Raw genomic sequence first — 22,531 nt, 5'->3', positions numbered from 1 at the left:
AGGGAGGACACCCATTGAGGCAGAATGTGTTTTTGTGTATTTCATTAGATCCACTGATTAGATTGAAGTAGCTCAACCCTCTCGATTTGTCACATATTCAGCACCATGAAGGTCATGTTTAAGCACATTTTTAATTGTCTTCACACTGAACAGTACACACATCTCTAGGCGAGCATTACTGTGATAATATGGCTGCAGTGATGCATTTCCTTTCCCATTCGCACTAAACCGTACAGCTAGAACTAGACTTCAAACTCCATGGACCATTATGAAAGAATTCTGCATATTTGCGACCAAAAGCAAGCATCAGATGCACAGACGACAGGGACCCGATGAGACAGGAAGCAGATGGGAGGGGACAAAGAGCATGCTGAGAGGGGGAGCGGGACAGAAGTGACCGCATTAATTAATGACTTTCATAATTTCCCAATCAAGCATTAATTAACATTGTGTGGTTATGAATGTACAGTATGTTGTATCAGCTCTGTATTCTGAACAACCGTACTTTACATTCCCTCAGGTCAACAAGGTTTACATTTCATTAAAAGTTTAGAATTGTTATTTCTCAATTTTGATTTGAGGCAATAGGTTAGATTCTTTTTTAAATTTTTTTGAACACATAAGAAGCTCAGTAATTGGATTCTGGAAAACAGTGCTGGGGCATCTGTTCCTCTGGCAGCCGGTTGGAAAACCACAGTATGTCAGCGAAAGAGCTGCTATTCGTACACTGCATTCATCTTTCAGCCTCACGCCTCGAAACTACAACAACTACGGCGAAGCATGAATGAACAGGACGTGGCAGTCCTGTACATTTCTGATTGTCGGCGGTTCGGATTGAGGCGTGTGTGTTTTGCGCTGGCGGCAGGGGAGAGTGGGCGATAGGGACAGTGCTATGTTTGGCATGCAGCTGAGGCCCCTCAGGGCTGTCACTCCCACCCTCTGCCTCATTGTGTCGTTCTTGCATAATGCTGCACTGACAACAAATAAAAAAAACCTTGTAACTCCAAATTTAGGAATTTCCATGTTTTCGCTTCAATCGGATTGTTAGGATTACACGCTCTTTGAGAAAATGCTTCAACCGCTGGGCTTTTGAGGACCTTTTCGAAAATGAATTACTTTAAATAAGCACGCTTGCCGAGGCACAAAACAAGGTTGATTTTCTCACTGTAGATCCAGAAAATGTGTAATTTTTTCACCCGACTGCAGCAGGAAAGCCGAGCGTCAGCCTCCTGTATCCAGCTACTGACTACGTGCTGTGAGTGTGGCTGTGGTTGTGTGTGGGGTTTTAAGATCTGCTTAACTCTGCAGTCATCGCCTTTGAAGATGCTTCCAGCTCTGGGCTGGGGAACCTCAGAGCCAGGGGGACAACTCTGAGATGGAAGCCACAGCGCTCAACCTACGTCCCTGGGTAATTGCACAACACCAATATCAGCTTGGCAAGTTGTGGTGGGGGCCGAGTGAAGCATATACGTCCGCCTCTGTGTGACACCAGGGAGTTATACTGGGCATAGCGGGCTTAAATTGGCTTATCGGCCTCAGGATATTAGGTTGGCATGAGCCAGTGAGTGAGCATTCCCTTTCTACTTTGTGCTCATCATACACAACAACAGACAACAGACAACAAATGGCTTTCCATGTCGACACCAGCCATTACCAACTAGCCTGAATCTGTAGCTTTCATTTGTCTCAGTTATGTCTTTGGTTGCCTGCGGAAGGAATAAGGAGGTAAAAACATGCAGAATGAAGACGTCGGTATTCAAAGTATGCGCTGCCATTTGAGGAGCTCTTCAGCAGAGGCACTGCTGCGTAGCAGAGAAGCAAAGCAAATGAGTAACAATTAGTGCTGAATGCAAAAGAGGCTGGAGAAGACGAGCCACAGGATTTTCTTGATTCGAAGCAGATTCTCTCCTGACGATCTTATTCGGCTGAATTTTGTCCTCGCCCCTCTTACATCGAGCACCCTTTTCAAATGCGCTAAACGGACGAAAAGCTTCAATTCCATCCTGTCTTCTCTAGTTTTGCAATCCCTCCAACCTGACATCACTAACACTCTCCTACTCTCGACTGATGTTTACGCGCTCTGTCCTCTTCCTCCTGTGGCCTTTTGTTTGTGTGGCTGGCTGATTGTTTTCACCTGCCCATTGACATGAGAACTACTCGCTGCTGACTCACCGATGATGGCCTGTTCTATAGACAGCAGCCACTGCTGTCGGCGTTGATGGAGATGCTGCTGCAGCAGCAGCCAGATACTGTGTTTGTGTCGTAGTTGTCTTGCTAAAATTAAAGAAACATGCAAGTAATATATATATATATATATATATATATATATATATATATTGGATAACACATCCGGCTGTGCTCAACATGCTCTGCTGTGTAGAAGGCGTAGAGGATGGACTGGAATGTTAAACTCATCCCATAACGCAGCGTACCTGCCCGTTGTGCTTGTGTGAGCTTGGAGTAGACGACGTCGGCCGACTCGATCAGTGTTCTGCTGGTTTGGATCATCTAGAAGAGAAAAGAAGGCGTGCGCTTAATTTGCATCACATCTCAGCATCATACCCAGACAAACACTGGGGACTGTCAACGTATGGTAGAAGAAGGTTTGGGTTTAGAAGCAAAGAGAAACACCAAGAGGGAAACACTTCATATAAACTGCTGAGAGGTGTTACCTTGTCCCATTGTTAGGCTATAACCTAACAGATCTGATCCCCTCAACAGCAAGTATTTGGGCGAAACACTTAACTTCTATGTTAACAGGCACACAAACGTACCATTTTTAACCCAATCAGAGGAGCGTAGCTGTCATGTAACCCGTGTCATGTGCTCAGATTTCTCGTACAAAAGTAAGCTCGACACAATTCATGTGAAAAGCTAAGCTCTAAGCAGTCTGTTTAGTATTGCAGCCTTATAACTCCAGTGTTTAACTGTAAATATAGGCTTTCAAAAAGCAAGAGGGCTTAAAGATTTGCTTTCCAAACAAGCTTCTTCTGTGGCCTCTCACCTAATACAGCGGATTATATAAACTGTACCTCTACTCTCAAACCACCTCTGTCGTGGGGTAACTTATCATTCATTCGAGATGCAACAATTAGTCGATTAAATGGGAAGTCCATCAAAAGAAAAGTACATTCAGAGGTACTCGGACTCAAATTCCTGATGCAATATGTGTCAACATACTTGGCATAAATAGTTGGTTCTGTCTCTGAACATCTGCATTGAAATCACACATGTATTTGTCCCACACTGGTATCAAGAGTGGCAGAGGTGCCTTATTATCACCTCTACTTTTGCATCTGACCAACGCTAGTTTGAGCCATAAACATCATCCCACGGGTGGAGGAGGAGCAGCTGGACCAGCCCTGCAGCACGGAGGAGGAAGCTAATGAAGTTTCACACTCCTTGTCAGCAGGGAGACAGGAAGTGGACTCTCATACTGTGTGTGCACGTGCATGCCTCTCCTCCTTGTTTTGCTATCTTTATGAGAACAGGTATGAGTGCAAACAGTTTCGTAAAAACAATGACCTCATTTTGGACAGTCCCTTAATTTAAGGGGACGGTTTAAGATAAGAAACTAAAGGAAATATGTGATGCCTAATATATGAAGTATTTGATGACTCTACATTTCCAATCATTTCTTCAACAACCCCCAAAGGTCTGTGAGCAGTGTGAGTTGTATGCGTAGGTCAGAGTTGCATCAATAGTGAAAGTATAAGGCTGAGAGCAAATCTTTCCAACAGCGGCAAGAAAGAGTCCTGAATGCAACGATGCAACATGTCTTGAAGCCGCACTGCATTCTGGTCTTGAAAGTAGCACCTCGGCCTCTATTGTTGTAGATTTCTCTCTTCGTTGAGAGCTCTGAGTGAGACAACTTTTATTCACAAAGGGCATCCTATCTGACACTCAATTCTTGGGTTATGGCCAAAAACAATTTTTGTGAAGTCACTGTGACTTTTGACCACCAAATTCTTCAGTTTTCAGTTCAACCTCGAGTCCAAATAGTTTGTGTCAAGGAGAACTTATGAACATAACTCCTCCGTCCACGGCTGTCGCTGGTGCAGAGGCATACAAATAATAAAAAAAGACACCATCAGTATGAACACAGAATTAATGGTAGTACACAATGCCTTTGTTGTGTTCAAGCATCTTGGGTCAAATTCTTCTGAATGGTGAGTGCGGTCAATGAAGGGGACGTACAAACGTACAGCTATGAGCTGGAGACAGAGTTCCAGTGTGCTTCGTTCAGCTGAGGGTTACAACGCTGACTGGCAGCGGCCCTCATGAGGGTGACTGAGGACATGGACCGCACACCGATATCCTACAGTTAATGGCCGGGTTTTGGCAGCCATAAAGTCACATGCGTTTACACTCTCTCTCACACGCACACACACACACGCATACACAGAAAACACATTGGATCCTCTGTTCTTGAGCAGGGAGTGTGGCAACAGGCCGACCTCTGGGAAGCAAACACAAACACTCAGCTGACCGGACCAAGCATCAGGACAAGACCGCAGGTTAATGTGCGTACAACGTGTTATTAGGTCCTCAGGCTATAATCACCATTGAAAACTGCTAACCACTGGTGCTCTCTTAGGAATAACGGTTCCAAAAAGGTTCTTTCTGAAGGGCCGAGGATCTTCCCAGAACCATTTACTTCTGGAAAACCTTAGTTGTGAATGCGACCCAGGGTTTATTGTGGGTCGCACTGCACCAGATCCTTTAAGAACCTCATTAGTAGGCATGGGACGATATGAAAATGTTATGTCACGATGATCCTTAACAAAACAATTGCGATTCATGATGTTATCCCGATAATTGTCAAAATATGCTTACAACTCTTAAGTTCCTCCTGCATAAATATGGGATGAATACATTTTTTAAAATTGCAACATTGTGTGAGTCTGTTATTTCTTACATTATACTTTCTGTATTTTAAATCACTTCTCTATGACAGCAAGCTAGACAGCTTTTTCAACTCACCTGATATTCGTGATTTTCCCGATAATAGAAACTCACCCGATCAACGTATTCAAAGTGCTTCTCCTATCGTCCCTATATCGTCCCATCGCTGCTCAACAGGAACCTTTAGTGGGTTCTAGATGAAAACCCTTGGAACATAAAAGAGTTCTCAGTAGAACCCCGTGGTTGGGGTTTTGCTAGCATCCTTAGAAGGTGGGGAGGACCTGGATAGATTCTCCAAAGAGGGTGGAAGGATTCTCTGTACGACCTCTCATATAGGGTTCTGGGTGGAACCTTTCACAGATGGCTCTAGGTATAACCCTTTATGTTGGGTTCTAGGTAGGACACTCTGAAAGGGTTCCAGGTGGGACCTTTATAAAAGGTCCTATCAGGAACCAAAAAGGTTTATTCTATGGGGACAAGCAAAAGAACCATATGTGGTTCAGAGAAAGGGAGATGACATGTCATTTTTGGGTCATGACAAGAAATGGTTGATGTTAAAAGCCTGCGAATGAAAGTTCTCTGAACTCTGAAATGTGGAGTCTGGGTCTGCTTTCCTGCCTGTCCCCTAAAAAGTTGTTTTTGTGTGGACTGGAGCGTGAGAGTTGCTCTGACAGTCCCAAACCTCCTGCCTGGTGCGAGGCCTCATAAAAGTCCAAGCAGATTCTATTTTGGAGCCGCTCGCTGCGTCGTTCCTGATGTCAGTGCACTGCTGTAGGTGTCAGCAGCAGGAGCGCAGACGACCTGACCAGCCGTGGACGCAACAACCTCCTTCCTCGCTCAAGACCCACTTCACCAGCTCCCCACCAAAGCCTCGCAGGAGGGAAGAGGAAGCAGCGGGTGATAACTAATTACAGACAGAGTCCTTCAACCCCGCCCACCCCACCCCCCGGGCCGTGCCAATGTCAAGTGGTGGAAAATGCAGTGTTCTGAGGAGGCGGGATGGAGACGGACACGTGAAATTATACAATGAGTATCTGCAGCTTGACAATCTTATCGTGTTAGCCATGTTCAGAAGCCTTGCAAAACACATCCAGCTGTGTGTGGATGCTTGAATCAAATGATGTGCAAACTAGCATTACGGGAGGAAGCAAACCACCACTCCTCTCTGTTTACTGTTCTGTTTTACTTTTGTAAGCGCAGCACCCATGAAGATCTGCACAGAGCAGTTATGTTATCATACTTAAATGCCTGAGTGCTTTGACATTTTATCTTTCCCTGAAGTGCATATTCAAAGAGAGGTTACACACTGCAATAAGATTGTTATTGTCTCACATGAACACTGTATGACGATAAATATGCGCGTGTACTGAATTTGTAATTTCATTTCTGACAACTGTTTGTTCAAACAATTGCTCTAATGTGTAATGCCGTACTCGGTCGTTCACAACAGCAGTGTGAGCATTTCTGTTTGCCCGACAGCGTCGCGTGCGCTCGTGTGCAGGGTTCTTACCGTGTCATAGGCGTTGAAGACTTTGCGCAGCAGCTCAGGCACAGGACCCTGAGCCTCCATGGTGGGGTACGTCTCGCTCAGGTCCACGGTTACCCTCAGGGACCGCTCGCTGTTCATCAGCCAGGTGGACACAGTCAGGATACACTGCTTCATGTTGGCCGCCGGGGTCAGGCCGCAGAGCTCCTTGAAGGACACCATGGCATTCTGGGAGAGGAAACAACCGCAATGAAGGATTTGGGTGTGAACACATAAAAAGGCGTGACTGAAAATAATCGACTGCATGTGTTACAATTTTGTTTTTATTCATTGAATGCTTCTAAAACGTTCTGGGAAGAAGCATTAATCACCAGCATAATTAAATAAATACATCCTTGAGCTCTGAACCTCTTAGCTGTCCCTACAGCACCAAAGTGACTAAAGCAACTAAGACAAATTAATGTACAGTTCTGTGTGCTTGGCAAATGAGGTGATTGTAGTCCTGATTAAATGGCAAATATTGCAGCCACTTTATGCATACGACCTCGAGTGAGGAGATGTAATGAGCGGGATTGTGACACTCCCCTCAGGCCAGTAACGAGATAAGATAAGAGTGTTTGTCTTGGTGTCAGTAAAACTATCAGGTTTCCGTCACGTCAGTCTGCTCAGTCAACAGCCCAGAGGCTCGGGAGCCAAATGTCTGATCAGCCTGAAGGATATGTACATTCAGTCACTTCTAAATTCCTCCTCCTCTTTGTTCACCCTTTTCTTCACGTTTATCTTTCTTCTCACGCTGCAAATATCTACCGTAAAACTAGCAAAATTGAGTAATTACCAAAGCATTCTTCTCATTACGATCGTGTTTCTACGTGGACCATCGACCATTTTAGCTCTCTGCTGTTGGATAAATAAAGAAAGCCATCTAAACATGTCCTGTTTATTTAATCTAGTACTGTGAGCAAATCTTTGTTTTCCATCAGGGGCAGCTGTAGCTCAGTTAGCGCGGTTCTGCCATCAATCACAAAGTTAGTGCTCCTCCTCTCCACATGTGTCCTTGAGCGAGCCACTGAACCCAACATTGCTCCAATTGTATGGCACGCGTCAACCAAATGAATGCAATGTGTCACAAAAGAACGTGACAAAATATGCAGGCACTGTGAGCCGATATCACTTGTCAAACCTTTCAGATAACTTCGGTTCGTGCACCTTCAGTGATCTCCCAACAAAAACCTAAGTTGGCATGTTCTGAGATTTAGAACCAATACAAAAAACAGAACTTGGTTCTTGATTTACCGCCTAGTAGGATTTATGCATAGCCATCCCTGATGCCTTATATCAACCTGAAATTGGTGAACAGTGTAATTTTTTCTCTCCCAATTTGATCCTTTCTTCGAACTCTCACAATAGTTTTTGAGCAGCCAGCCTGTTTTCCAGTCCACCGAAACCAGAGTTTCTGCATGTCTGGGTTCAAAGGCTTTGCAGCCCCAGCAACCAGGCAACTGCCGCTCACAGCACATCACTCTGCTGCCAGCATGGGAATTTAAGCAACCAAACCAGGCCCACAGTTTTTCACACGGCACCCCATTCGTTAACTTGGTTTTAACGCAGCCAAAAAAGGAGAGTTTGACAAAGCGAGGCGAGAGAAGAGAAAGGGACAGTGAAAGAGAAGGAGTTCAAAAAGAGCAGTCTCAAAAGGACTGCAAAGTGTGAGGGTGATGAAAACTGAAGATCTTGTTCTTTTATGTGACTTTTTATGCTTCCGTCTTGGCCAATACTTTTGAAAGAGATTCTGGATGGGGAATATTCCTGATAAAATAAAGATAAATAAATAAAACCATAAATCATTCAAAACACAAGGCAGGTATAGAGCGTGAGAGAGAATAAGAGTGCCAGTGTTGGTACTTGGGAATCCGTCGACACACTCGGCACTCTGCAGTGTGGGAACCAGCTGTCTCCCTGGGCTAGACCTCAAGGAGAAATCCCCCCCCCCCCCAACCACCCCCTATCCCAGAGGATGTGCTGTCACTGCGGCGCCCGGCCCTCCTGTAGACGGAGAGGGCGGTCAGGGGACCCAGTCGAAATCTGTATGCTGTGCCTCAGCCACAGTTAACACCTCTTGGGCCATTGAGCACAGCCAGGGGAAGAAACACAACGGTGGAAGCGGGACTGGAGCGCTAGATTAAACCTGGTGTGTGAGAGCTAGAAGCATGTGTGTGACTGCATGTGTTTATGTCTCAGTGTGGTCTGAGTCACAGCTATTAGCATTCATTATGCTTTGTATTATTCCACGCATGTGTGCATGGGACCACATGCGTGAATGTTTTTTTCAGTAATTGTGCAATAAAAGCTAAATTGTTTCCTCGCCATGGTGCAAAGAAAACTAAAAAAAACACCAATGAGAGGCTGGGCTTTTAATTACTCCCTTCCCCCACTTTACTCCCCTTCTAACATTCCCCAAACGAGAGCTCTGTGTCCGGTTACAACACTGCCTTTGTTTCTGTTTGTACCCGCCCCCTCTCTCTCTCTCTTTCTGCTTCAATCTGTGTATATCTCCGCTTCTCTCTGGTTCACAGAATTGAGTGGTGGTCATTGTGCCTATGATTGAACACACACACGCTGTTCAGCAAATAACAGGAAACTCCAGGCTGGCAGCTCTCCTCCACCGCCACCAACACTTAAGATTCATGGGCAGCAGCACTTTGGAAAAGACTTAATTCAAGTCACCCACAGAAATAATTGATTTCCTGCCGAGATCCAAATACAAAACACGGCAACCTATCATATCTGCCCACTGGTCAACGTTCATGGATGTTCTCAGACACTTTAACAGACAAACACACTTCATTTCATTGTTCAAAGCAGACCATCTGGAAGCTTGGCTGTTTCAGGACAAAGGGAGTCTTAAAAGAGCTTAGTGAGATGATATAACGCTTCTGACAGTGTGCTGTGCTTTAATGGCCAAGGTTGTGTATGCCGTGAGATCAGGGATCTTTGTGAGTGCCAAAGGTATTTATTTTCCTCGCGTTAACGTCTAATCTTGGCTTCAAGTCAGAGGTGGGGAAGCCTCCAGGATTGGCCTGGTTTTTGCCTTGTGGGTTGTTGGCTGCAGGCCCCACTTCTGCCCTCCAGCTTCCTTCAGATTAAAGGCACCAGGCTCCACACACAGCTGGCCTCAACAAAGCTTTCACAAACGTCCGTTTTTCTACATTTAAAAGGCAAAGGCTTTATTCTTCATTTATCCTCAACGTCACCTCTTTCATTTAATTTCAAAAAGAAAAATTTACATTTCAAACCTGAGGATATTGTGGCTTGGGGAGCGGCCGAGGTGCCTGTGTTGTTTGATCGGGTTAAAAGACACCGATTCACATCCAATCATAAACTGCCATTTTTTTTATATGCCTTCAGATTCCTTACCAAAGCCATATGTTGTGAGAGATAATTCAAAGCTACAGAACAGAGTCAGTGTCAGCTGTTAAATGTAATCGTTGATTATCAAATATGTACCATCAATTTGTTAATTGTAGTTTTACAAAAGTTAGGACATGTTTAATAAGGCTGTGTCAACAGGACTGTCTTCACAGTCTTATTCATTAAATTATACCATCCTGAATCACACCCGAGAGAAGACAAGGACCTAATCATGACAAACTGCTTAGGTATTCATTTGTCACTAATTCAGATTATTCAAACAAGCAACACTGGATTGGGCCAAATATTGTAATCTTATACCTAGCGAGGAAACACTTTGGTCAGAATTGTTCATTATTTGTTTGCAATCACACTCTAATTTCCAACGTTTTTCCTGAAATTATCTTCTGCTTATCCCATTCAGGCTCTAATGTTACTGCCTCTAAAATTACAGGATCACTTTTCTCAAAACAGAAACATATTTCTCTCTGTATTGGGGTCTTGGAGAGGAAAATAATGTCCTCTTTCAGATCACTGCCTATTTCCACAACTGAAAAATGTATGACAGCATGCCACAGGATCTCTAATCACATCTCTGCTTATTTAGTTTGGTCTGGTCTTTTGTTTGCTGTGCCATTAGACTGAGGTTACTGCTTACTGAAGACAGATGGACAGACCGTGGTATTTATGACCTGATAAATACAAAATTGTGTGGTACATTAGCTTCTGGAGGAATACACACGAGTCCGTCTAGCTGTATGTCTCCTTATAGAGAAACATTATATATTTAATTTTGCTACATCCTTCCGGGATCGGCTACGACAGCACAAAGAAATTAGAAAAGAGAATCAGTAATCACATTTGCCTACCTACCACCATATCGTTTAAGTGAGGCAGCCTGTTTCTTTTTTGCTTTTTAGAGAATTTAAGAATACAAGTAATCTTGTTGGGTTACTTGACTGTCAAAGCACTTGTGCATACATTTTAAGAAGCACAATAACAATAAATTGCTTTTAATTTCTTATCAGTTTTTTACAAACACAATTCTATTAAAACATTTTTCCCTTGGTTGAAAAAGCTTTGTTGATGGGGTCGTGTCAACAGTTAACAGCACTTTAATGTTGACACATACACTGGAATGCTTCTGCTACTGATCAGCCAAATATACAGTACACCATGGTGACTGATCTTCATTTTAATCATCTTGAAGCGTTTTACAGTGTCGCACCAAGTGCCCAGCAACTTGTTCCTCATTAATGATTACACTATTCATAAACCTCATAATGGTATAGCAATGTCAATTTATGTCAAAAATGATGCCGACCTCCCCTGGTCTCTTTGGACCTTCTGGTAAAGCAATCAGGTGCTGAACAGCTGACAACCAGTAGCTGCCATTAGTAGCGATTGTAAACAATACCCAGGTAAGCTGGCGGATGGTTAACCCATGAGCTATGAAGCAATTTTGCCTCTATTGTATTATATCTATGTGATCAACATCTTAGGTTTTGTGATTATGTTTCATAAAAAAAGAATGTAGTTTCTTACCTGCACATTTTCTCTGAGGTCAGTAGCCTCCCTGAGGGGCTGGGTAGAAGCTCTGAAGAGCTCGTCGACTACTTTGATCCCTGTGGTCTTGGTGGTGGTGTACTCCCGGGCCTTCCTACCCTTCCTGACAGAAAGACCCCTCTTATGTGCCTTTCCTCCTCCCCGTCTGTTGGTGATGGCTACGTGGACAAACAGAGTGGTGTTGGGTAGGAACTCTCCTGTCAGAGATTGTAGGGGGACATGTCTATAGCCTGGCTGTAGGCACTCAAATGGGATGGTGTACTGGCCAATGAACTCATCTCCAATGTAATCGTCATCCAGCACCACAAAGCGCAGTACTGCAAGTTCCGGTAAATTGATCTGGAATTCAAAACTCTCATCAAAAATAGGGTTGTCGCCATTCTGGGACACGGTCTTGGTTCTTTGCTCAGCACAGTCAGCTGGGATACCGTGGATCTCGACATATATGTAGGGCTCCACCACATCACCCTTAGCTGCAGAGCCGCGAGGCTTTGGCAGATTCTGCCCACTGATGATCTTGATGTGAAGAAGCTGAGCCGATACACCTGGCAGCGAGTCCCGAGCATTGGCACTGAAGTAGGACACCTCCTCCCTCATGATGGCTGGACGCAAAACATACCCACAGTTGCCATTCTGCCTGAACCAGCCTAGGTTAAGATCCATCATCAGGCCTGGCGTCTGGTAGTTCATGGCCACAATCTGGCAGCCACACTTCCAGAAATCCTGGGGATTCATGTTGCTGGCATCAATTCTCATAGGTGTGGGATATACCCTGGAGAGAAAGCGCTTGTTATAGTAGACAAATTCCTCTGGGAACTCATTGGCAAACCTATTTGCATCTACCTCATTGAAGGAGCAAATCTCCCAGTATTTGTGGTCTCTCTTTGAGATCTCAAAGTCCCTAAACTGGACTGACTTGCAGAGAGATACAAGATCAGAGAGCTCCCGGCACAGTCTGAGTCTTCTGTAACCTAAGCCATTTAGCTGGTCCTTCTCATCAGCTCCCACTCTTCGAGACATTTCCAGACCCTCCTCCTCATCTGTCACATCACCCTCAGCGTCAGTACAGTTGGGTGGAAGCCTCTTGCCCTTAATGAGGATTTTACCTTTAAGTTTCTCAGGGGAGGGTAGGTAGTTTTCCTCCTTGTTGGGGGGTTCAATGAACAGCTTGTCTCCAAGAATCTTCTTCATATGCTGTGCCATGACCCTTTGCTGGGGAATGCAGCAATGGGTCACTAAGCAGAGAATCAGGGGATACTCCGAGCTCTCAAAAGCATACTGGTTTATGATATCCAGGACTTTAGAGAGAGCAAGATGTGAGGCAACAGAACTACCCACATACACCACTGGTTCATTATCAGGGCCATCCCATACAATGACCTCAATGCTGCGACAGCCCATTCTTAGAGCTCGGATGTAGCTGCTGATGTCCGACGAACCCCAAAAATGATCTTCCAGAAGAGAGGCATTATGGGACGCGTTGATGTAGTAGTGGGACAGAGGCTGGGTCATATCCTGGCACACACGTTTGTGCTGGGGGTCAAAGATGTGGCATTCGGAGGAGAGGAGGTAGTGTGTAAAGCCATCAATGGTGAGGTAGGCCCTCTCCCTACCTTCAGCGGAGGGCTCAAATTTCTGAACAATGTCTCTGCACATGTCCTCTGTTACACTTTCCACACCTTGCTCCACATCTACAAAGAGCATCAGATCTTTACTGTCCAGATACTCCTTGTTACTGGAGAACTGTACCAGTAGGAAGAAGATCTCTGGTCGTGTGCAGAGCTCACAGTAGGCCTCCACAAAGGTGTCCATGTTAATTGCCTCACCGTATTGGTCTTTAGACTTTTGGAGTTCCTTGAACTTCAGCTCTATCCTCGACTCTTTCATTCCAGGGTTGAGCCCCTTGATTATCTGGGTGGCCCTGAACAGGTCTATGTGTCCATCCTTTTCCATATCGGCTAGCTCAAACACTGAGCCAATCCAAGACGTTCGAAGACTCGGTTGGCTGGGTTCCACCATGTCCACGGTGTGCCGGCCATAAGACACCAGATACCTCAGGCCCATCACCCAGGTGCTGACAACATCTGCTGTACTGGCTACCAAATCTAAGGACTCATAGTTATCCCCATAGATGATTGAGAAGGCGCATTCATCAGGGAACTGATCTGAGAGACCATTGCTGCGTAGAACTGGGGTTTTCTTTCCCAAACGGACCTCCTTAATGCCCTTGATCTCCAGTTTCGCCTTCTCTGAATCTTTCTTGGATGGCTCCCAACGGAGCCAGTGCATGTCTGGATCAAGCAGAAAGTAACGGTTGTACATGCGTGAGTTGGAGCGCACTTTCTTCATCTCACAACCCTCCATCATGAAGGCCATGCAAGCAGCTGTGCTGCTGATTTTGCGGTCACTTGGCATTGAGCTGAAGGACACCGTTTTCTTCCTCACCTGCCTCTGTTTGGAACAATCCTGGAAACAGAATGAGGGGGGGGGGGGAGGGATGGGGAAGAGAAAGATTTCTTGGTTACACATCGTGTCTGATCTCCATCTTTGTATATTGTATCTGAACAGTAGTGAACACTACAGTGAGATTATAATGTATAGAAGAGGAGAAAGGAGACAAAGACTGAGTTAGTCATTTCATCACAGAGTGGCTCTACACCGAGATAGATATATGCACATTTAATCCTAAAAGAGGATTCTTAAATCTAAACACAAGCAGTTATGATGCTAAAATGTATAGGAACATAATATACCATTCCCATAAGTAAACTGTATTGAGCTGCTGAATGCATAAACATGAACATTAAGCACCCAGTTATCAAAAGCCTAATGGAAATCTTCTTTTTCTCCCCAGCAGGGGAGCCAATATGCTGGAGCCCATTCAATGGAGATGGGACACAGTGGTGGATGGGTATGATGAGGTGTCTTCTTTGACATTTCAATGGCAAAAAACAATCTTTACTTTTTGTAATATATTAATGACATGCCAATCGCCTCAGAGATAATTATATGTCAATTTACAATTCACATCTCCTTGTCTAATTATTCAGCTCATGTTTTAAATTGCACAACTTCATGTGAAGGCAGAGTAACTTCTGGAGTTTCCCCTTGAGACAGAGCTTAATATACTGTAATGCATGAGGTCTGTTTCTTTTTAAAACAGTGCTGCTTGCTGTAATGATAGGGTACAAAACTGTACAAAAACAACTTTGGCTTGGCTTAAGTCACAATGGTTTAATCTCTCAAACTAATTTAAGGGCTTTCAAATCTGTTTCAAGTTACATTATAACTGCAACTGAGATGTGGTTAATTATTCATCCTGTGGGCAACCTCTCATAAATACATTTCTTGCCAACCAATTGCAAAGACATTGAAATGTGAAATGTCTTTGGAAGCTCTGCAACCAAGGCAAAAGCCAAACATGTGAAAATACTCAAACAGATGCATCACACACACATGGCATGGCTGAACTTTTGCAGCTTTTAGGTTGTGAGCCTAGCTGGCAGAAAGCAGACAGACAGAACTGCCCTATTTCTACACAAGGCTGTGGTTAGCTAGTTAGCCTGAATACGGTTGGCCTGGTTGAGGGCTTGGAAAACAGACTTGTTGAATAATGCATACCACATCGAACAGTACAGCAAAATCAAAACGAAAGCAATCCACAAAGTACGGTTACATATTAATAAACAAATCTAGGCACAAAGCCTTTGAGACTGTCCTTGTTGAAACTCAAAAAGAGGACAAATTTTCTTTAAAAGAACTTTAATAAAACATCTAGTTGCACAGTCACGTGTCAGTGGTGATGCTTGATTACTTGCAAAACCTCCAAGGTGAAAAAGATGTAACCAAATTCACCTAATCTTAGTTTTCCACATGGCTGTTGATTGTTTTTTAGTTTGAAGAAAGAAAAAATAGAAAGGGCAGAGGACCCCAGGGCTACAGAGGAGTCAGTACGTCTTCCCTCCAGGACAGCGACTGCCTATACAGGTCTGATAGATCTCCCCTGAGCATGGTTCAACTTTAGTACCAGTGAAATCCCCCAGGACCATCCATCTTCTACCCGACGGTCCGAGCCAGATGACAGCCGGGCACCTTATCACGATTAATGAGCACCGCTTGATGCAAAGCCGAAGATATGACACGATCATCGCTCTCCTTTTACGACCTCTATGTCTTTAACCTGCACTTAAGTACTCAACATCATATTTTACAAATCTGTAAAAGAGATTCTTGAATCATTCTTTAATGTGGCTGTAAATACCTTTTGGACATTCTAGTCAGTGGCCCCCACTGGTCTGACACCAGATGGTGTGCTGTGGCTGACGATGCTGGGACCACCCAGGTCACAAGGGATGCTTACTCTGTTAAAATACAGTTATTCAGGCTTTTACTCTTCTCTCCCTCAATAAAGTATTTGCATGCAATTGTTGTGAGAGCCTATGTCAAGACGCCCGGGCACATGGTATTGCATGTGCCGTTGCCAAGACTGTGAGGGTAAGGAGGGGAATTGTTGGTTCAGCTGGAGGATAATTCCAACTCGTTCACAGAGGTAACCTTGGAGTGTCAAGAACTTGTCGACCAATTCTTATGAGAGGCAGACAGAGCACCGCATTGATGCTAATCCTATCTTTGTCTCATTTTGTCATGCTCTTGATTCCTCCAATAAATCATCCGCCCCCAACACATCATAGAGCTTGTGGAGGCCGTAATAAAGAGATCACATTTCAACCTAAACGTCCTGCTGTTGTATTTCACTAGCCTGCTTTTTTTCGCCTCATAAGAGAGAAAACTACAAGTTAACAACTCTATCCTATTTTTAAAAGCAGTCCCAAAACACAGTTGGTCTCTCGTCTGGTTTGCTCTTCTGCTGTTTGCAAAAATCTGTCAGATGGACGTCTACATTGACTGGGGTCTTGTGGATATGTGAAGAGAGCTCTGTGAGACAGAGAGCAGACTGAGCAAGTGGCAAGAAGGGGAGATCTGTTCATGTCTGATTGTTTCCAGGCCTTTTTTAGGGTCAAAGGGTGCAAAGGGTAATCTTGTGTCTCATTAACATGCTGTTACAATTGGCTGGACAGCGAGGTAGGATGACACACCGGCCAGCTCCAGCCTCTCAATCAAAACCAAGTAGGCAAAATGTGTCTGTTAGGGTTACTTCACACACAAATTAAATGCAAAATCACAAGGCTGGTGATCTTGAGGTAAATGACCAATCACTGGTCTGGGTAATGATATATGTGTTGTGGATGTGTTGTGGACAGTGTATGCTCAAAAGGTCAGGGTCAAGAAAGATGACCAAAAATAACAAAAAACATTTTAAATCATAATTTTGTGAAAATTTAAATGACCTTCCAACAATTACTTTATTTCTGCCTCTGTATTTTCCAACATGAGGCCATGTTTTTTCCCTTGATTGGCTGCGCTTCTGTTGCACTCTCTCACCTCTCACAGCCCCTGGGGTTTTTCCTGGTAAAGATGTCAGTAGTTTGCGAGTGTGTGTGTAGATGTGTGTGTGTGTGTGTGTGTGTGTGTGTGTGTGCTTAAGTGCTTCTGGCTTGGCTGCCTGTTGCTGCAGTGATGTGGGGGTATTTTGATAGTCCTCCACACCTCCCCCATGCCCTCTCCTGTGGTGACGCTGGTCGCCCCGGGCTGGGTCAAACACTCCCTGATGGAAGGGTGACGCAGCCGGGCGCGGGGCAGGCTGTGAGACGAGTCCCCCAACATCATCTTTTGTCACACCCCAATGCTGGGGCGCCATAAGCAGTACAACATGGTTCAACTTCACTCCTGGGCAGAGACTTGTGAGCATCTCTGAGTTTAAGAGACGAAAGGGATGTGATAAATTATAGTAGGTTACCCAGTGTAATTTTAGTTTATTATTACTTACAATGTTAGCAATATTTTATTGTCACCCCGAGTAACGTTCTAGTACATCCATTTTTAGGTGCAGAATACAGTGAGCCTATTTAGACTCGATGTTGACTTGGACTTGCAAAAAATGACCAGGGAGGCAATTAATGCAAGACGAGCTCCCAGGTTGCCTGTTACACGGCAGTGCCCCACTGAGTGGAGCATTGTATAATAATAACTCTTTAAAATGGTACTGCAGGGAACAATTGACAAGATATTAAAAATTAAAAAAAAAATCCTATCTTTGTGTAATTCTATAATCATTATCTTTCCAATGTCGTGTTCATAGCATCTCATCATCTAAAACCAATACACATATGGCTTTCCTGTACTCCCGGTCTGCTGTGTCCTGGAATGCAGCGGCATCAAAACTAATGCCTGCTTCATCTCCGGAGGGGGTGTGTGTTTGTGTGGGTGCAACACAAGCGCCCCAACAAATACCCCCAAGGGCGTCCTCTGCTGCCTGATCGCTTGTTGTGTCAGAAAGCACAAGCAAAACTAACTACTACGTTCTCTCTCTCAGACTGAAAAATACAATATCGTACTGAGCCGCTGAGCCTGTTTTTGAACACATGGAGGATTGAGCTCTCTCCTAAAGGTCTTCCTGTGGGAGCCAGGACACACTGCTTCTTTCACTATCCACCGGCCCACCAAACCTCAAACCATCCCACCTCGTCTGGCTGCCTGCCACTCGCTACCCCTGCTCCTATCATATCGTATCTCATCTCCAAAAAGGGGTATGCAGAAAGTAGTCAGGCACGGCTCAGTTCCTCTTGCCCACAGAGCTACTGTGTCATTTGTGTGTGTGTGCAATGTGAATCAGTGAATAAGGCAAAAGGGGAGCGTGGGTAATGGAGAATGCAGGCAGAGCATGCGGAGCAGAGCCCACTTGATGACGTCCTCTCCGAGATGTGAGCCACAGTAAGTGTGTTGTGTTGTGTGTTGTGCTGGGGGATAGGACCAATGTCTACACGTATAGAACACCCTGACAGACAAATAGTCACAGCTATGCAACATTACACATGAAATGCACATATTAACGTGTCAAACACTAAGAAATCCAACACACACCACAGACACGCGGTTCCTGCGTTTTGATGGTAAAGTGTTACCGTCAAGGAGCCTTGTGTTAATTCGTGTAACTAATTACTTTTTCCATTTCTGATTACAGTCAAGGAAAAACTATCTTCTCCCCTAATTATCAGACTGAAGAGTTTCATCGTAGTAGCCGTCAATGTTGTAAGTGTGGCCCGTCTGTTTGAAAAATGAAGCAATAATGTTTACGTGTTAAATAATTTTCACGATTCATTGTTAGAATCATTAAAAAGCAAATGCAGAATGTGTATAATATTCAGTATACCTTCAGTAGCTAGCGTAGCATAGAAAAGCTTACACTAGTTGTTTTAACGTACTCTGTAAATGTTGGCTGGACAGGTTTTTATGTTGTATATCGAACGTGTATCTCCTTCCAACCTCTCCAGGTAACGAGTATCAATGTTAAGAAAATCTCAAACGAATGAATTAGAGTCTACGGAGCAGAGTCGGTCAGTTGTCGGACCCTCGTCAGAGCTGGCCGATGTGATTGGCTAGTCTGCGCTCGGGGAGCAAGGAAGGGTCAATTGGTAGCCAAAGGCAAACCTGGTTTGGTAACCAAATTGCCTCATTGTTTGGTAACCTGGGTTAGGGTAACCTCATTGTTTGGTAACCTGGTTTTGGTAACCAAAGGCAAACCTGGCAAACCAGGTTGCCAAAGGCAACCTGGCGAGCGTGATTGTCAAACACTGCTATTTGAATGTTTAAAGGCAAGGCAAGGCAAGGCAAGTTTATTTGTATAGCACATTTCAACAACAAGGTAATTCAAAGTGCTTCACATAAAACCATTAAAAGCATCAAAACATAAGGCAAAAGAAAAGGAGATTTAAAAACAATTAAAGAAACAGTGTAAGAAATCAAATTCAGTCATAAAAAGTAGAGGAGATTTAAAACATACATTGAAACAATAATTGAAGTAGCCAAGGCCTCTGCTCTGGACCTGTCCTCTGCTACTTTCTTTTAAACTTCGCCCGTTATCAACGATTCATCGGTTAACTCAAGATTTGCGCTCTCGTACAGAAACTCCGTCGAGGATAACGGTTAAAGTGTGCAGTGTTTTTATTTAGGTGTTTTCCTTGAATCCTCTCGAACATTTTGGCTTTCCAAAATGTTACATGCAACAAAAGAGACAAACCCAGCATCGTTCCCTGCAGAGGCTCTAGACGTGAAGAGCCAAGGAGTTCGGCCTTTTGGCTGGAAGGATTTCACAGCTCAGTCAGGCCCAGTGTGCTTGGATGAGGTAGGTGGGAGGTCATCGTCAGAACACCCCCCCCCCCCTTTCCTTCCCTTCCTCAAGTCTGGGCTGCCCACCATTATCCCAAGGCACCACACATCCAACATCCAAGATAGTTACACAAACTGACATCTGAATCCTGCCACAATGTAGGCCAGACATAATTCAGCCTCTAAGAGTCATCCATGGAGAGCGAATGAAAAAGAGAGAGAGCGAGAGAGAGCGAGAGAGAGAGAGCGAGAGATAAGGTGGATGTATGCTAAGATTGCGTGTGCATGAAAAAGAGATAGAAGGAGCAATTGACAGAAATTGAGAGCAAGTTTAATGAGCTTAATGCTAACTTCATTTGTTAAGATGTTTTTGCGATGCTGTTCAACCTCAATGCCAATAAAGCAAATGAAATCAAATTGGAAAACTAAATTCTCACAGGAGGGAAAAAGAGATAAACACAATGTTTTGCCTCGGCAACACGGCATTGTTTTCTGTCATGCTCATAAAGCCTCTCTGAAGTGAAGACAGATTTTGGAAATAGGAGAGGCGAGGGAGGGATGGAGAGAATAAAGAGAGACAGATGATGGAAGGAGAGTTAGGGGGAGAGATAAGTGGGGCCTGTCACCATTTGTCAGTGTAATCTCTCATGCGGGCGACTGCTTTAATTCTCACGGTACCCTCAGCGGCGCATCATGCAAGTCATCGCAGCATCTTTGTGCAAGTCTCGCAGAACGCAAACATAATGTGTTTGTTCGAGTACACATTTTCTTCCAGGTGGTCCATTGTGTTACACCGTTACCTTGAATTTAAAGCCCTGGTTCTGTTGTTAAAACGCTTCCCGTGCTCGGATAATACGTGGAATTCCGTGAGAGAACTCTGAAAAAGCTAAAGCGCAACAAGCAGCCTCACTATTTACCGGCCCGCAGAGAGAGTGGAAGTCAATGCCATCGAGCTCAAGTCCCGCTGATAATTCAGTCACACAGCACTGGTCATGCGATCACACAATACATTTCAGTATGGCACGTCTACAAGTTTGGTCATGAATTCGATCGCACCTTTCGAGTTCATCGCACATTCGAAATGCGCACCAATGTTGAGCTCTCTTGTGGCTCCTCCATCGCACCGAACTCGTTCTCCCCAGCTGCTTTCCTCACGCTTTCCATCGCCTGCCATCCCCAATGGGGCCAATTATTTCCTGCAAAAAACCTATTGCATGAGCTCATTACAGGTGAGCTTGAGCGTGTTCATGTGGGCCTGCTTGTTGCTAAGCATGAGGGGGAGAGGCAGACAGAGAGAGAGAGAGAGAGCGAGAGAGAGACTCTTTTCTTTCAGGGTCAAGTCACATCCACTTGTCAACACAATGTCAACTTCCTGTCTCGTCAGTCTGTGGTCATCCTCTTCAGTAGGCAAGGTGTCTGCTGTCAATCTCAGCTCTCAGTCACTCTTAGTTTTCTGTCAGGTCATGTCGGTAATTCTGTAGAAGCTGTGTGAAATAATAACAAAACAATCCTCGTCTATGGGGAGGGGGGGGAGACACGGGAAGGGGTTTGTTTGTCCCGGGATTCCCTTACAGTCTCCGCTGTTTGAAGGTTGTTTTATCAGCTCATATTAATGTTTTCTGTGTCACATCTTCTGTGACCCCATTCAGCTACTGTGTCTAGAGCGTTCCGGAACAGAATCTGCCGAGATTACAGGGTTCAATTGTCACTGGAGACACCCATATATCTGCAAATCCATGGCACCGTGGGGGAACTTTGGATAAAACTGTTATACATAAAATGTCACACTCAGTGCACACACAATCTTTAACTCCTAAAGCATCCAAAGGTTTTCTGCTCCTTAAAGCTGCACATGGGACCTTTGCACATTGGTGTTTTAATCTGGGAGAGTGACACGGATAACAAGTAGTTGGAATATTTTTGAAATAACTTTGATCTTTTAATACAGAAGGCAGAAAAGTGCCAAGAGAGGTCTGGTGATTACTGCTAGCTTCTGTTTAGGAATTAGTTTAGCCTTCTTGCTTTGAGGCATGGATTAGTTACTTCCTGTTCACGGAAACAACTATTAAAACAATGACATTTTTATCCGGAGTAACAAGCTGAGCCTGTGTTGTCTCAGTTAGGAATAGGATGCTCTGGGCGACACAATAGCCAAGTGGTATAGGTGCATACCACATGAGAAGGAGAAGAAGCAGGAGAGGAAGAGCAGTATGCTGACTAGAGCCAAAGCTGCCGTTGCAGGTGAAGACGTTTCAGTATCAGTCATATGCGATACATGTTTCTTTGATATACTTTACTAGAGAGAATGAATTCACATGTGAAGAGTCCAAACTGGTTTTTTTATTATTGTTGTGTTAACAATAGGGATGTCAGTTAGACTTGGTTCAGTCAGAGCGATGGAATATTAAATCATCTGTCTTTGCTCACTACATCTTTGTCTTTCTTACTCTCAGGTGTGCATAAACGACTCATCGGTTATCGTATCCGCAAAAAAAAAAAATCCATATCGTGCATACTTAATATAAAGGCATGAAATGCCCTAAGAAATGATCTAACCATTTATAATAAAAGGAATAGCATGCTCTGATCTCTTGCAGCGTTGGGTGAGAGAGTCCAGTTATGTCCGTTTCAACATCATACGCGAGGCTTCGGTGATTGTTTTCCACGGGCAAAAGACGAATTGAATTTCACAGCCCATGAACAACTGTGTGTCGTTCCAACACAGATGAAAGTCGATAGAATTGGAGATGCAGGCTTTGTATCCGACAACAGCCTAGCTGTGTGCCAAGTCCCTCACAGCGAGCTCTACTGGAGGCACTCATCGACTCCTATCAGATATAACTATGTTCAACACTCCCTCGTGGTCTGCATTGCTTTAATTAAACAGTGTTGTCTGATCTCAAAGCATTCCACTCATTACATTCATCACCACAGTGTTTT

The 22,531-nt window shown here is 44.3% G+C and overlaps 1 protein-coding gene across 1 annotated transcript in view; it reads right to left on the bottom strand.

Annotated features, from left to right (window-relative positions):
- Nucleotides 1–22,531, bottom strand: part of LOC306786974 (inactive phospholipase C-like protein 2) — a 58,300-nt gene that overhangs the window by 12,276 nt on the left and 23,493 nt on the right. The window contains exons 2-4 of the mRNA XM_079281933.1: nucleotides 11,345–13,831; nucleotides 6,416–6,619; nucleotides 2,433–2,508 (exon numbers count right to left, since the gene is read on the bottom strand). Coding sequence (XP_079138059.1) covers nucleotides 2,433–2,508; nucleotides 6,416–6,619; nucleotides 11,345–13,831 — 2,767 coding nt within the window. The remainder of the gene's footprint in view (nucleotides 1–2,432; nucleotides 2,509–6,415; nucleotides 6,620–11,344; nucleotides 13,832–22,531) is intronic.

This window comes from Melanostigma gelatinosum (assembly GCF_949748355.1).
Source record: "Melanostigma gelatinosum genome assembly, chromosome: 13".
NCBI classification, from domain to species: domain Eukaryota; kingdom Metazoa; phylum Chordata; class Actinopteri; order Perciformes; family Zoarcidae; genus Melanostigma; species Melanostigma gelatinosum.
The sequence above is the reverse complement of the archived record's forward strand: the minus strand, read 5'-3'. Positions and strand labels throughout refer to the sequence as shown.